Source organism: Hemiscyllium ocellatum, chromosome 9 (assembly GCF_020745735.1).
Source record: "Hemiscyllium ocellatum isolate sHemOce1 chromosome 9, sHemOce1.pat.X.cur, whole genome shotgun sequence".
NCBI lineage: Eukaryota > Metazoa > Chordata > Chondrichthyes > Orectolobiformes > Hemiscylliidae > Hemiscyllium > Hemiscyllium ocellatum.
The window spans coordinates 46,252,945-46,269,208 of NC_083409.1; the positions used below are offsets into that span (position 1 = coordinate 46,252,945).

General features: G+C 37.3%; 1 protein-coding gene across 5 annotated transcripts in view; it reads left to right on the forward strand.

The window, feature by feature from the left end:
* Positions 1-16,264, forward strand: part of wdr47a (WD repeat domain 47a) — a 72,536-nt gene that overhangs the window by 16,330 nt on the left and 39,942 nt on the right. For all 5 annotated transcript variants that reach the window (XM_060830208.1, XM_060830207.1, XM_060830211.1 and 2 more), the window contains exons 3-9: positions 1,550-1,633; positions 2,578-2,662; positions 5,909-6,711; positions 12,281-12,401; positions 14,197-14,375; positions 14,603-14,863; positions 15,609-15,699. In XM_060830208.1, coding sequence (XP_060686191.1) covers positions 1,550-1,633; positions 2,578-2,662; positions 5,909-6,711; positions 12,281-12,401; positions 14,197-14,375; positions 14,603-14,863; positions 15,609-15,699 — 1,624 coding nt within the window. The remainder of the gene's footprint in view (positions 1-1,549; positions 1,634-2,577; positions 2,663-5,908; positions 6,712-12,280; positions 12,402-14,196; positions 14,376-14,602; positions 14,864-15,608; positions 15,700-16,264) is intronic.

Sequence of the window (16,264 nt, forward strand, 5' to 3'; positions counted from 1 at the left end):
GTTTTAGTTTCAGACCATTCTCTTGAAGACTGCAGCATTAACTAGAACTTGAGATTTCACAATCTTTGTGTGGTGAGTGTTGTTACCATATAAAGTGTAGACCTATGAGTAGTAAAGCTCATAGTACTGTCCCCTAACTTCAGGGATACCCTATACTGAACTGGTGTGAACTAGTTGACCAAATCATTCAACAGATCTTTCTTTCATTGAGCAAGTTTGTTATTCTGTGCTAAATTTGGGAGAGTTTTGTGCAATAGATTCATGCCCCTGAGAACTGGATTGAAATTGTGTCTAAAATCATTTCACATGGATTAACAAAGACAGCAAAACAAATACTAGTTTAAACTGATTAAATAGAGCACATTTATCCAATTTTGCAGGGTGACAATACTGTTTCCATATAATTGGGCACATAAACTAGTTCATTGTCCTGAGTACATAAGAGTACTGGAATTTGATGGGATGAATTCTATGCTAAATCCAACAAAATGTAATCAATGCATGTTTTTCATAATAAAGTAAATCAGTGGATGGCAGTTCCTGTGCTAAGATGAAAAATGATACACACAAGTTTGTTGGTAATGATGGCACAGAGTGACCCACTTTAACAGCATTTACCTAGTAAAATTGTTATGCATGCTATATTTTGCCACATTTTTTTTCTTTTTGTCCTCTCCAGAAATAATTGACATTTTTTTTGAGGTATGGTTCTACAGGCACAAGGAACCATCCAGTATCACCACAGTGCTGATACTTGTGATAAGCCCTCACAGTCCATGCAATCATATCATTTGGCAATTTGTTTTTATTATGGATTTCAAGCATCTATGGTCGTTATTTTTGAACTATGGTTTTGCTACATTTTTTTAAAAAAACTTATTTTTCTCATCAACCTGCTCAGAAATATTATGACACATCTCTGGAGCAGATAGGATTCGAACACAGGCTTCTCAGTTTTACGGTAGGGATGCTACTACTGCACCACAAGAAGGCCTGATTTGACTGCAATAAATAATTTAATCGATTGTAAAAATCAAAAGATCTGCAGATGCTGTAAATCAGAAACATAAATAGATGTTGTTGGAAAAGCTCAGTAGGTCTGACAGCATCTGTGAAGAGAAATCAAAGTTAACATTTCAAGTCCAGTAACCCTTCCTGAAATTCTTCAGAATTTAATCTGGTGTACCTTGCCTTTATCAAGACACATTTGCTTCCAGCAGGGCTTATTGAATCATATATAAAAGCTGTAACACCAGTGGTAGTTTCAATAACCATACTACTACTAATATCAGCACAGACCAGGGATGCAGTAAAGATGGTGAAGATAATTCCACTGATCGCTGCATAAGCATGCTGGGCATCAGAGTTGCCCACCAATCTGCAGGCTTGTAAATACAAAAGTATATTAGATAGTAAGATTATCAATCAAATAAGTGTTGGCAATTGGATTAATTCCTTTTCTCAGTTGGATATGAAAATATAAACTTGGGTTGTGCCATCTAAAACAATTTAGTATTTTCATCTTAAATCATCTTTGGGTATTTTACAGACAGCTGGTGCTCGATGGCCATTGGGATGAAGTGCTTCAATTCATCCAGCCACTTGAGTGTATGGAAAAATTTGATGCAAAAAGGTTAGTTCATAGTTTTATTTTCTTGGTTTTACCTGTTTCCACGCCTCTCTTTCCCCCCCCCCCCCCCCCCCACACACACACACACACACACACACACTTTTTAACAAGCTTGTGTAGAAGTAACAATATTCTTGCATTTCAGACATCAGTCATAATATACAGAAATTGTTGGAGAACCTTAGCAGGTCAGCCATCATCTCCAGAGAGAGAAACACAGTTAACATTTCAAGTCCAATATGATGATTTCAGAACTGAAACGGGTTTGTCTGAAGAACAGTTGTATTGGACTTGAAACTTTAACCCTGTTTTTCTCTCTCCACAGATATAGCCAGACCTGCTGAGTTTCTCCACATTTTTTCTTTCTTTTCAGATTTACAGCATCTGCAGTATTTTGTTTTTATATCTGTAGTTGTCTGCAAAGTGAGCAAATTAATAAACTTTCAGTTTAAGAGATTTGCATACAAGGAAATGGAGGCTGAAGTAGGCATCTGAATTTCACAACTATGAATATTTGGTATTAGAAATTTACTGTTAAAATTTGCTACTTTCATGCATATAATCACTTCTTTACTTGAAAATTACAGCCAATTAATCACTATCTCGGAACAGGAGGAGGCCACTCAGCTCGTTGAGCCTGTCCAACATTCATTACAATAATAACAGCTCAAACACATCAATCCCTTCGACCCACCCCATCCCCATAATTCTCTACACCATTGGTAATCCTAAATTATCAATTTCTACCTTAAACATAGTCAAGAATTTTGAAAGTTCACAGATGTGTGTCAAAACTTTTCTCGTTATCCCCCTTATTTTTAAATTATGCTGCCTGCTTCTAGACTCTGCAACCAGAGGAAATTTGTACTAATAAATTAGTAATGTTATTGTGAGAATTGTTAATCATTATTTAAAAATTATTTAATTTGGTAAATTTACTTTTCCAGATTCCGATATATTATTTTAAAACAGAAGTTTTTGGAAGCATTATGTGTAAACAATGCAGTGTCAGCAGATGATGAACCTCAGCATGTAAGTGCATGACTTATTTAAATTTGTTCTTGTGTAAGATTCAATCAAATAAGTTGAAATGCTGAACATGGCAAATAAACTGAGGATCCAAGAATAACTTCTCTGAAGGCCTAATAATTAATTCCGTAAAGTTCCTTTATTATCTCTTATCCATAGGTTTGCTAGGTATCCTACTTCATTCCAAGCTGAGCTTCTGACTTCATATTTTCTCCTATCTCTGAATGAGCCTTTCTATTTATGTAAGATTACCTTACCTCATTTGTTGCAGAGCTGAAAACCTTATTTTTGTTGTTGCCACTTCCACACATCTGTTTTGATGCTGTCCTGGCTGCTCTCCTAACTGTCCTCATTCAACTGAGTAGCTTTTTGCCCTGAAATTTTCATGCTGAACCTCTTGACCTCTCCAGTTCTATTTCTGATAAGGTCTTTTTAAATCCCATCATGTGGCCAATATTTTAATAATCTATTTTCATATTTAGTTCTTCAACTTTATGTTGATTTTTGTTATGAATTCAATTCCTTGAAGTGCCTCAGGATATTTTTTCTATAATTCAAGCTTTTACAGTTACAAACATTGTGCTATAGCATCACCAGCCAATTACAGTAACTAATAGGAACCAAATTTTAAACCTGATATTTGTTTAATAGATGCATATTTTGAAACTAATTATGGGAGGTGGGCAGAGTGAATGTTTTTATTACTCTTTCATTCATGGGATTTGAGTGTCACTGGCTAGGGCAACATTCATTGCTCAACTCTTGTGTAGGTGGTTGCGAACTGATTGTCTGACCACTGCAACCATGCAGAGTAGGTACCTCCACTAAGTTTTAAGAGAGGATTTCCAGGATTTTAAACCAGCAACAGTGAAGATACAGTGGTATGTTTCCAAGTCAGGATGGTGTATGACCTGGAAGGAAACTTGTAGATGGTGGTGTCCCATGCATCTGCTGCCCTTGACCTTCTAGATTGTAGAGGTCATAGATTTGGAGCATACTGTTAAAAAAGCCAGGATGGGTTTGTGTAGTGCATTGTGATGGGGAGATAAATGCTTAAGGTGGTCAATGAGTGCCAATCAACTGGCTGCTTTGTCTTGGATTTTGTTAAGCTACTGAAGAGTTGGTGGGGTTGCACTTGTCCAGGCAAGCGAGGGATATTCCATCACACTCCTAACTTCTACATTGTAGATGATGGAAAGTATTGTCAAGAAAGGTGGTGAGTGGATTCCTAGCCTCTGACTTTCTCTTATATGGCTAAAAACTGAAAAAAGACCTGAGCTTTCAACTGACTCCCACTCTAACACACCGCCTTCTTCCTGGCCAACATTTCTGTCTCCGGCTTACTGCAGTGCTCAAGCTGGAAGAATAGCACCTCTTTTTCCATTTCGGGATTCTGCAACCCTCTGGACTGAATATCAAGTTTAATAACTTTATGGCTTGAGCTGTCCCATGTCCTTATTCCAAACCCCACACATCAGGCCTTGTTTACACATAGTTAGCTGACAAATGTATTGGAATTCTTTTGAGAAGATGTTAAGCAAAATAGATAAAGGAGAAGCAGTTGAGGGAAGTGAATCTATTCAAGCCAAGTTTGCACAAAACACAAAAGAGGTAGAAAGGCAAGTGGTGAGGATGACACAAAGTGCAGAGGTATACACAGAGGTTAAGCCAATGGACAACAACTTGGCAGATGAAATATAATGTGGGAAAATGTGAGGTTGTGCACTTTTGCAAGAAGCACAGAGGAGTTGAGTATTTTTAAATGGTGAAAGACTGCAGAAAGCTACAGAACAAAATGATTTGGAAGTTCTTGACCATGAATCATAAGTAGTTACCATCCAAGTTTAGTCGGTAATAATGAAGACAAATTGGGTTTTAGTTTTTATTTCCGACGGAATGGAGTATAAAAATTAGGAAGTTTTGCTAAAATTGTACAAGGCACTAATCAGACCACAGTTGGAATACTGGACAATTTCGGGCCCCTTATCTAAGAAAAAGTATGCTAGCATTGGAGGCAGTCCAGAGAAGGTTCGTTAGGCTGATAACTGGTATGAATGGACTGTTTGAAGAGAACATGAGTGAGTTGGGCCTGTACCTATTGGAATTTATTTAACAGTGAGAGTTGACCTTATTGAAACATACAAAATTTGTAGGAAATTTAAAAGGATAGATACTGAAACATTGTTTCCCATTATGGGAGAGTCTAGGATCTGAGAGCATAATGTCAGAACAAGGGTTTGCATAATTAAGACACAGATGAGGTTGAATTTGCCAGGTAAAAGCTATTACCTTACTGGGCTGGAGAGCACAGCTATTTCATAGCCTTTGCATGATTCAGCACTTTCAGCCATTTCTTGTTTTCACGTAACCACAAATTGATTGAAGCCTGACATCAGTGCTGTTAGGAGGATGCTGAAATAGATCATCTACAGTTCTTCTGGCTGAGTTTGATTGCAAATACTTCAACTCCTTTTTTTGCACTGATGTGCTGGGTTCTCCTATCATTTGAGGAGGTTGATTTATTTTTTAAGTCATCTGTTTAATTATGCAATACTGTTTATGACTGGATGTGACCAGTCAGCATGGCTTAGATCTGATCTCAAATAAACCTAGAGAACACTGAAGAAACTCAGCAGGTCCGGCAGCATCTGTGGAGAGAGGGACCGAGTTAACATTTTGAGTCTGGTATGATTGTGCTTCATAACAAGTAGATGTAACCTACTGGTTGTGGCATTGCTTAGCTCCATCTTGCATACTGCTCCTGTTTTTCATGCATCTAGTCCTGTGTTGGAGCCTCAGCAGACTGACATCTCATTCTTAGGTGTTGCTGTTTGCATACAGGTTTGTGGGTATGGAGTCCATGACAACCAGACCAAGTAAGGATGCCAGATTTCTTTCATAAAGGAGTTTCAAATCAGTTTACAGATGATCAACAATGATTTCATGGCTGGTCTAGCTTTAGGATTTATAAAAATTTATAAATTTGTTAAATTCCATCTGCCTTTCTCCAGACCATTAGCCTGAGCCTTGATCACTTGTCAAATAACATTACCACAACTCCACAACCTCCCCTTTTCTTTAAATGTTTAAAAGTAAATTTTGTTTTAGCTTATGGTCTCCTACTCAGCAGGGTATTGCTTCCTGCATTATGTTTGTACCTTTTTAACTTGTGAAAATAAAGGTTAGACTTTCATTAAAATATATCTGCCCTAAAAACAACTCATATGTATTGGATGTTATTTGTTGCAGCTGGAGTACACAATGCAAGAGGCTGTAAAGTGTCTCCATGCACTGGAAGAATATTGCCCCTCCAAGGATGACTACAGCAAACTCTGCTTATTGCTTACCCTTCCTCGCTTAACAAATCATGCAGAATTCAAGGATTGGAATCCCAGCACTGCTCGTGTTCAATGCTTTGAGGAGGCCTGTGTTATGGTGGCAGAATTCATTCCTGCGGACAGAAAGCTGAGTGAAGCTGGTTTCAAAGCGAGCAATAACAGACTATTTCAACTTGTCATTAAAGGTTTGCTGTATGAGTCTTGTGTAGAATTCTGTCAGAGTAGAGCAACTGGTGAAGAGATTAGTGAGAGTGAAGTGCTGCTCGGAATTGATTTACTTTGTGGAAATGGATGTGATGATCTGGATTTGAGCCTTCTCTCGTGGCTTCAGAATTTATCGCCTGATACTTTCTCATGTGCTTTTGAGCAAAAGATTTTGAATATCCACACAGACAAACTTGTAAAACCTACAAGGTCTTCATACTCTGATATTTTAACACCTCTAATTAATAAACTGTCTCCTTACCCATCATCCCCAATGAGGCGTCCACAATCTGCTGATGCGTACATGTCACGATCTTTGAACCCAGCGTTGGATGGACTGTCATATGGGCTAACCAGTCAGGAGAAGCGTAATGCTGATATAGTTAATAGAAGTTCTCCAATGTCTCATTCTTTTGCAAACTTTAATTATCCTGGTACACAAAATCTTTCCAGAAGTCTCTTGCTTGAAAACACAGACTGTCACAGCATATATGAGGAATCACCAGAAAGGTTAGTTTTATTTTTGTATTTATTAATATTTTTATTACTGTTAAAAGGCTCTGGGTTAACTGGCATGTCTAATAATGTCTTAATCGTTTATAATGTATCAGCAATTACAGTTTAGAACAGATCACTGAAAATAGTTCATTGATTTATATTTTAATTTACACGTTCCCACAACCTAGTTAATAGAAAGAAACTAAACTGGTCAACTGGGAAGTAAATATGAATGTTGTAATAAAGTACAAAAGAAATAGGAGCAGGAGTAGGCCATTCAGCTTCTCAAGCCTGCCCTGTCTTGGGCATACAAACGTGGCTGATCTGCTCCAGATCTCCATTCCTCTTTTGTGACAAATTCTTATAGCCTTCAACTCAATGATATTTCAAATATTTACCAACCTCCCATTTAATCCCACTTCTTCAACTTTCTGGAGTAGAGAAATACAGACATTCACTGCCATCTGAGAGGAGAATTTCTTTGCATCTCAGTTTTAAATGTGTGTTCCCTTTTTCTGTAACTCTGTACTGTATTTGAGGCTCTCCCATTACTAGAAATATCTTCTCACTATTTATTCTGTCAAACCCTTTAAATCACCCATCATTCTCCTAAACTGTAAAGAATAAAAGCCTAACTTTAAAAATCGAAGAACAGTTGATGCTGAATATCAGAAACAAAAACAGAAATTGCTGGACAAACTCAGCAGGTCTGGCAGCATCTATGTAGAAAAAGCAGAGTTGACATTTTTGGGTAGAGTGACTCTTCTTCAGAACACCGCCTAATCTGGTTAGCTGTTCTCAATAAGTAAACCCCTTCATCACAGGAATCATCCTAGTGAATCTTTTTGAACCTCCTATACCCATATGTTCTGTCTTAAATATGTATACCAAAACTCTAAACAGTACTCCAGATGTGCCATCTCCACACCCTGTAAATTTGTGAAAGACTTGCCTATTTGTAAACTCTTAACACCATACTGCTAGCAATGAAGGCCAAAATTCTATTTATCTTTTTACTTGTGCCTGAAGTATAAATCTTTTGCATTTCTTCACAGTAATATCAAGCTCCCTCTGCACTACAATTTTTGGAGTCTTTGCCATTTAAGTAGTAATCTGTCTTTTGATTCTTCCTACCAAGGAAGCATAGAATATACGAGCAGGAGTAGGCCACTTGGCCCTTTGAGCCTGCTCTGCCATTTAGTATGATCATGGCTCACCATCCATCTCCAGTGATCTTGCTTTCTCCCCACATCCTTCAATCCCTTTAACTCTAAGAGCTATATCTATCCCATCTTGGAAACATTCACTGTTTTGGTCTCAGCTTGTTTCTGTGGCAAAGAATTCCACAGGCTCACCACACTCTGGATGAAACAATTTCTCCCCATCTCTGTCCTAAAAGGCCTACCCCTTATCCTTAGACTGTGGTCCCTGATTGTCTGGACTCCCAGATTACCAAAACAACCTTTCTGCATGTAGACCCGAGGGCATCTTTTTCATGCAGAAGGTGGTGGGTGTATGGAAAGAGCTGATAGAGGACGTGGTGGAGGCTAGTAGAATTACAACATTTAAAAGGCATCTGCATGGATACATGAGGATTTAGAGGGATCTAGCCCAAGTGCTGTCAAATGGGACTAGATTAATTTAGGACTAGTTGGACCGAAGGGTTTGTTTCCGTGCTGTACATCTCTGACTGTGGATTAGAGCAAAATTAGGCCATTCAGCCCATCAATTCTACTCTGCAATTCGATCATTTCTGATATCTTTCTCAACCTCATTCTCCTGACTTCTCCCTATAACCCTTAATCCCTAAAATCTGTCAATTTCTATCTTATATACACTCAATACTACCCTGTCTAATCTTGTTAGAATTTCGTAAGTTCCTACGAGATCACAATCATTCTTCTAAACTCCAATCAATATAATCCTAACTGATCCAGTCTCTCTTTATGCATCTGCTCTGCCATTCCAGGAATCGATCTGGTAAACACACTTTGCATTTCCTCAATAGCTGGAATATGCTTCCTCAGTTTCTGAAACCAAAACAGCACACAATCCTCCTTGTGGCCATACCAGTGGCCAGTACAGTTGCAACAAGCCATCCATGCTCCTGTACTGAAATCCTCTCGCTGTAAGTGCCAGCATACCATTGCCTGCTTCACTGCCTGCTGCACCTGCAAGCTTACTTTCAGCTATTGATGAGACACCCAGGACTTATCACACTTCTCTCTTTCTCAATCTCTCACCATTCGGATAATAATCTGTTGGCCTATTATTTTGACCAAAGTGGATAATCTCATGTTATGCTGCACCTGCCATGTGTTTGCCCATTTACTTGTCCATCTGTAAACTTGGAGACATGGCATGTATTTTTTTCATCTAAATCATTAATATACACTGAAAAACTGAGGTCCAAGCTGCAGCATCTCACTGGTCACTGCCTGTCACTTTGTAGGAATAAAAAGGGTTTCTAATCACTGTTTCCTGTCTGCCAACCAGGTCACAATCCATTTGAGTACATGACCTCCAGTCCCTTGTGGTTTAATTTTGTATGCTTATCTCTTCTGTGAAACTTTGTCGCAAACCTTCTGAAAATTCAAGTAAACCACATCCATGGCTCCCCCTTATCCACTCTCGTACTCCTTCAAAATATCCAGCAGATCTGTCATGCTTGACTTTCCTTTTGTAAATCCATGCTGACTCTGTCCTATCTTGTTACTATCTTCCAAACATTTTGCTATTACATTTTTATAAAGAGTTCTAGCATTTTTCCCACAACCAACATCAAGTTAATTGGTCTATAACTTGCAGGTTTTCTCTCTACCTCCATTCCTAAATATCTAACTTCCAACCTATTGTAAGTATTCCAGAGTCAATAAAGTTTTGGAAGATGACTATTAGTCCATTTACTTTATCTAGGGCTCCTTCATTAAGTACTCTCTGAAGAAGGTTATCAGACACTGGTGACATACCTGCCTTTAATCTAATTAGTTTCCATAGCACTATTTCTCTACAAATATTCATTCCATTTAAATCTTCTCTTTACGTTCTGTGTCCCTGCATATTTTTTGGAATGTTATTTTGCCTTCCTTTGTGAAGACAGAACTTAAAATATGTATTTAATTGGTTTGCCATCTCTTTGTTTCCAACTGTAAATTCTCCTGATCTGACTGTGGAGAACTTATTCTCCTCTTTACTAGAGAATTTATTTTCTTCACATAGAATCTTTTACTATCAGTTTCTATGTTTCCTATAAGTTCACTGTCACATTCTAATTTCCCCTCTTAATTAGTCTCCCTTTTGCTGGAAACTAAACTGATCCCAGTCCTCAGATCAGTTTTGGCAAATTTGTATGTCTCTTCCTTGGCTTTAAAACTATCACTAACTCCCCTTATTTGCCATAGTCTGAGCACATTTACCATTTTATGACAGACTGGAATGAATAACTCTGCAGTTCATCTATGCACTCTTTAAATGTGCACGGCCTCACATTAAACTCTATCTACCAAGTTTTTGTCATGTCACCCAACCTATCTGTATCCCCTGGCAGATCTCTTATATCCTCATCACATGTCCTCCCATCTTTTTGTGTATCATCAGAAAATTCGGATGTATTACACTCCACTTCCTCCAAGTCATTAACATAAATGGTAAATAATGATCCTTGTAGCACTTCACTGGTTACATCTTTTCAAATTATTTCTAACTCTGTCTTCTACGTGTGAATTAATCCTCAATCCATGTTAATTCATTACCCCCGATGGTATGAACTCATGTCTTGTGCAGTAATCTTTTTTGCGGCACCTGAGAGGGCATCCAGATATACTCCAATCAGTTCCCCTATGTCAACACTGCTTGTTATGCCCTCAAAGAATTCTAGCACATTTGTCAAACTTTATTTCCCTTTCCTAAAACCATACTGACTTTTTAAAATTGGTTAAGCTTTTCTAAATATCCTGCTATTTCTTCCTTAATAATGAATTTTCCCATTGATCAGTTATTAGATAATAGGCAAATTGGCTTGCAGTTTCTGCATTCTGCCTTCCTCCCTTCTTGAATAGGGGTGTCACATTAAGTTTTTATGTTAGAAACCTCCCAGAATCCAGAGAGTTCTGGAATATTTAAACGAATGCCTCCATTTTCTCTGCTGCCACCATCAGATTCTGCTGACCTTTCTGACTTCAGTACCATTATTTTTTCAAATACTTATTTCCTTATGATAGAAGCTGACACAAGATTTTTCCTCCCTTGCTTACCTAATAATTTTGGAACCTTCACAGTTCCATCGCCATAGTGTGTCCAGACTGCCTACAGTATTCCAGCTATGACCTGATCAGGGCTTAATATTGTTGAAACTTGATTTCTGCCTTGTTTATTCTAATCCTCTAGATGTGAAGAGTGGCATTTAAATGGGCTTTTTGATTAATTATCTGTACTTGTTCATAACAATTTGATGGTCTATGTATTTGGACCTGAACTGTTTCCACCTGTTCACCATTTGCACAAATTAGGTCCAAAGTAGATAACCTCGCATTTGCTGATATTTAAAACGTATTCACTTTTTTTCTATCTGCATAATTTTCAAGGTGTTCAATCATCTACCCTTAGGATAACCAGGAATTCCCTGACAATATATGTAAACCTAATAATTCTATAATTATTTCTTTCTGTATTATTTCTAATTAATGAAAAAATAAATAGTCTTCAGGGGTTCATCTTATGCCTGATCATTCCTTATTAGTGTCATTGTTAAAAACCCTTATTTTGGTTTTGATATACCATGTGTGATTTCTTTTTTTTTTGCTAGCATTGACTGTTTGTTCAATTGGTTTTTTTTCTGTTCTTTGTTTGCTTCCATTTGTTAAGCTCCATGTGTATTTTTGCATTTCGTGTAGGATTTTACTTTTTCATTCCTTCATGATATGATGTCAATGGTGAGGCCAATATTTGTTGTTATCACTAATTGTCCTTAAGATAGTGGTTATGCGCCATTTTCTTGAACTGCAGATGTCCTCCTGAGCTATTCCAAGAGTTTGACCCAGCAACAGTGAAGGAAAGGTGATATTGTTTCAGGTCCATGATATGTTGCTTAAAATGGAGCCTGTAGATGGTGGCATTCCTATGATTCTGTCACTCTTGTCCTTTTTGTGCAGTGAAGATAGAGTTTTAAAAAGTGCTATTGAAGGAACCTTGGTGAGTTGTTGCAGTGGATTGTGTACTGCTGCCACTGTGTGCCAATGGCAGATGAAAGCCCATAAATTTCAAATAATTTGCATCCACCTGTGACATCATTTCTATTTGGAATGTTTGGCATTGGCTATTCAATATTCTGTGCCAGCTCCCCATTTCATGTGACAACTGCCATTTTCAGGTTAACATTTTAATGACCTCAGAGTCTAGGTTCATGTCACCTTCCTCTTGTGAAGACAAAATCTTTTGAATGCAAAACACAGGTTATGTTCTCAGAGGTGAATAATTTCTTTCTCCTTGTATAAAGTTTCCATGTTCTTTTGAAAATAATTTTTATATTTTATTAACTATTTTGCTAATTCAGTACCTTTCCCTTTTCTTTCCATGTCTTTAGGACAGATTCCCCAGTACCCAGAGTTCAGCATGCTGAAACTTCGATTCAGAATGAAGCATCACTTGTCAATTCCATAGAATTAGCATCAAATCCAGCCACTTCCCAAATGGAAAAGAATGAGGTGTTTGCTAGATTTATTAATTATTATAACTATTACTTAAGGATTTTTCATTTTAAACCTGTAACATATAATTTTTATTCATGAACAAAAAGAACCAGTATCTGCATATGTGTACTACGTCATCTTGCATTTGTGTGAGATTTGTCTATTTTTCAAAGAATACACTTATAAGATTTAGGTAATGGATACAGTTTTGAAGGGTGACAATCAGAGGTTCCTGGTTAGACAAAGGCTGAACTCTTAACCATAAAACTATTTCTCAAAGTTATTAATTTATAACTCTGTAACATTATGAACTGCTTTCATTGTGTGGATCTGGGCAGGAGTGAAACTCACATTTAAACCAATCCTGAGCTGCAGAGCATATGAGAGAAATAGCGACAAGCAAGTGATATTTCTGTTGTTCACTTTTCCATGGCTCTGATCACTACTATTTTGACTTAAGCTTTGTGCTTTGCTCACAATTCTCATTTTAAAGATCATGACATAGTTCTCTGATTCCAGTAGCTGGTTTTGAGCTGCTCAATATTACTCATTTAGTGATTAACGTGACTTAATATTAGCTAGCTTGGCAAAAATTGGAAAGGCAATTACTGCTATTCAATTTTGAAAATTAATTCATTTTAGAAGAGCTGATTTAGTTTTAACAAAATACTGTTTATTTGAAGATATTCCTTTAAATTTCAACTATTTTCATAATTCTGTGAAAAGTTCCCTAATCTTTATACAGAAAGTTCCCCTGTTGTTTTGTACTTCAAATGCTCCCATTTTGTGATCAGTGAGACTATTACTTCATTCGTATTCTCAACTGTGCTTTTCTAAAATGTATTGTAGAGAACTCTAGCTTCATTTCTGTAAAATGCTGTTGATTTTTCTCTGCTCTATTGTGATAACACTAAATGTTTTTTTCTTTGAGTCTGTTTTTGAAAAGTAACTACAAGTTGCAACAATTCACAGACTTTTGGCTGCTGGAGAAAATCCAGGCATTATAAAAGTAGGATGTTTTTCTGTTTTAATTTACTCCACTAATCTGAATTTGAAATTTCTTTGGTCCACATTACATGAGCAGCAAGAAGCCTCTAGTTACCTACTTTTATATGTGAACACCCAGTGAATGAGTGTTAGCAAGCTATTTGGGATTACCATTATTAAACTTATTGCTGTTATGGACCAGCAGCAGCATATACACTGTCAGTGTTCCTGTTTCCCAGACCAGTTGTTATGCCCAATCAATGCCCTAAGTAAGACAGACTCAACATAGGGCGGCACGGTGGCACAGTGGTTAGCACTGCTGCCTCACAGCGCCAGAAACCCGGGTTCAATTCTGCCCTCAGGCAACTGACTGTGGAGTTTGCACGTTCTCCCCGTGTCTGTGTGGGTTTTCTCCGGGTGCTCCGGTTTCCTCCCACAGTCCAAAGATGTGCGGGTCAGGTGAATTGGCCACGCTAAATTGCCCGTAGTGCTAGGTAAGGGGTATGGGTGGGTTGAGCTTCGGCGGGTCGGTGTGGACTTGTTGGGCCGAAGGGCCTGTTTCCACACTGTAAGTAATCTAATCTAAACATAGAATGATATTTAGGACTTTGCACGTTTCTAAGACTCTATGCTATAAAATGTTTTTCAAAAACGTAGAATATACCAAAGTTACAAGGTGGATTTCTTGGAGCAGTATGCATTCATTACACTACCCATCAAGATTCTGGTTGATTTCTCCTGATATATAGGACACCGTCTGAATAAAATCTCTTATATGAATGCACATAATTTTTTTTTAATATGATTATCTTTAATCTCTTAGCCGAGAGAACCTGCCGATCAATTTCAAGAGTACTATCGACAGCGGATGCGCTACCAACAGCATCTAGAACAAAAAGAGCAACAAAGACAAATGTACCAGCAAATGTTACTAGAAGGAGGGGTCAATGAAGATGATGGAGCAAGCCAGCAGCAGAACCTCACAGAACAGTTCCTTAACAAGTCAGTTTTAGCTCTGGTATAAGAATGACCACAGCATATATTCTTTGTTCCCCTCTCAAAGACAATATATCTTCACACTGAACCATTGTATCTTGTTAATAAAAACAAGTTTCTTAAGATTTTTAAATACTGTTTAACAGTCAGCATGGATCTCTGTAGTAAAATGCTGTATAACTCTTTTTAAATTATTATATTTGTTAACATTGGTCATTTTTCTTTTTAAACAGATCAATGCAAAAGCTAGAAGAATTAAATATAGGAATGGATAATCTTAGCACTGAAGCACAGTCTCCAAACCAGCAGTGTAATGGAAACCAATTAACTGTACAAAATGGCTCTTCAGCCACTAATTTTTTAACACCACTTGAAGTTAATCAGCGTTCAGGATTGTCTGATGTTTCAAGCCAGTGCACAACTAATCCAAGTAAAACGATCACAGGGAAGGCATTCCCTTATTCTGATGAGTCCTCATTCTTTACTATGCAGAAGTAAGTAAGATGTATATATTTCAGTGACAATATAAATGGATGACTGCAAATTGCAAAAAAGGTTTCTTAGTTTTAACCTAAAGCGCAATGGAACATTTTCATTTACAATATCCTTATTGAACCAAATGTTTTCTCTATTTATTGTTATTCACTGATCCAGCCTTTCTGAATGCTGTAAATTGAACAGTTTTAACCCATTGCAAATCAATGCATAATGATTTATTTTATTTGGTCATTGCTGAGATGTTGACAAAACTAATTTAGTAGGAGAAAGTGAGGACTGCAGATGCTGGGGATCAGAGCTTAAAAATGTGTTGCTGGAAAAGAACAGCAGGTCAGGCAACATCAAAGGAGAAGGAGAATCGACGTTTCGGGCATAAGCTCTTCTTCAGGATTCCTGAAGAAGAGCTTATGCCCAAAATGTCAATTCTCCTTCTCCTTTGATGCTGCCTGACCTGCTGTGCTTTTCCAGCAACACATTATTAAAACTAATTTAGTAGTAACTTTATGGGATTAACTGCTGCCATGGTTCTGAAAAAAAGAATAATTACTAGTAAAGAGTTCTAAAAAGCAATCTAAATAATACAACTTGACATGTTATCCCAGTAGATTTATTGCTGTTAAATACTTGACAATTGTGCTTACAGTTCATTGCTCTATGGTGCTGTTTTAAACTATAAACAGTCCTAAGCTTTCAACAAACACCTATATAGTTAACTATAACCTTTTAATTTTTTTTACGTAGTGTGGATTCTTCATCTTCAAAAGATACTGCAATAAACTCACCAGTGATGGAAAATGCTTTGGCCAGTGGAAATGGGACAAAGGATGAAGAGGTACACCACTTAAGTAATGTTATAATGTACTGGTGCATGTTATGTTACACATACTAAGCTAACAAAGATTCTCTCACAAATGAATTATATAATTGTTTAATATTAATTTCTTGTCACATTGACTCAGCACTGCTCTTAGGAAAAACATAAACCTTTTTATCTGCATGTGATAATTGTTATTTTATTCTTCTTTGGACTCTGACTTCTGTCTGTCTTTTTGGTTTGTTTCTATGTAAAACTTGTGAGCAGCTAACCATATACCCCTTTGACATATAGTGGTATGATAATCATTGAACCTTCGTATCAAAAACCTGAGGGTTTAATTCCATTTACGTGCTCCTGTATTCACAGTATTTATATGGCTGATCCAGTTCAGTTTCTGTTGGGAATTCTGCAGCAAACAATTCCTCTCCTAACTCGCCAAAGCCCGCCCACTATCTTCAAGACACAAGACAAGAATATGATAGGAAATATTCTACTTGCCTGAATGAGTGCAATTCCAACAAGATTCAAGGATTGAACACCATTCAGCCTATTAGATTGGCACTCCATCTACCACCTTAAA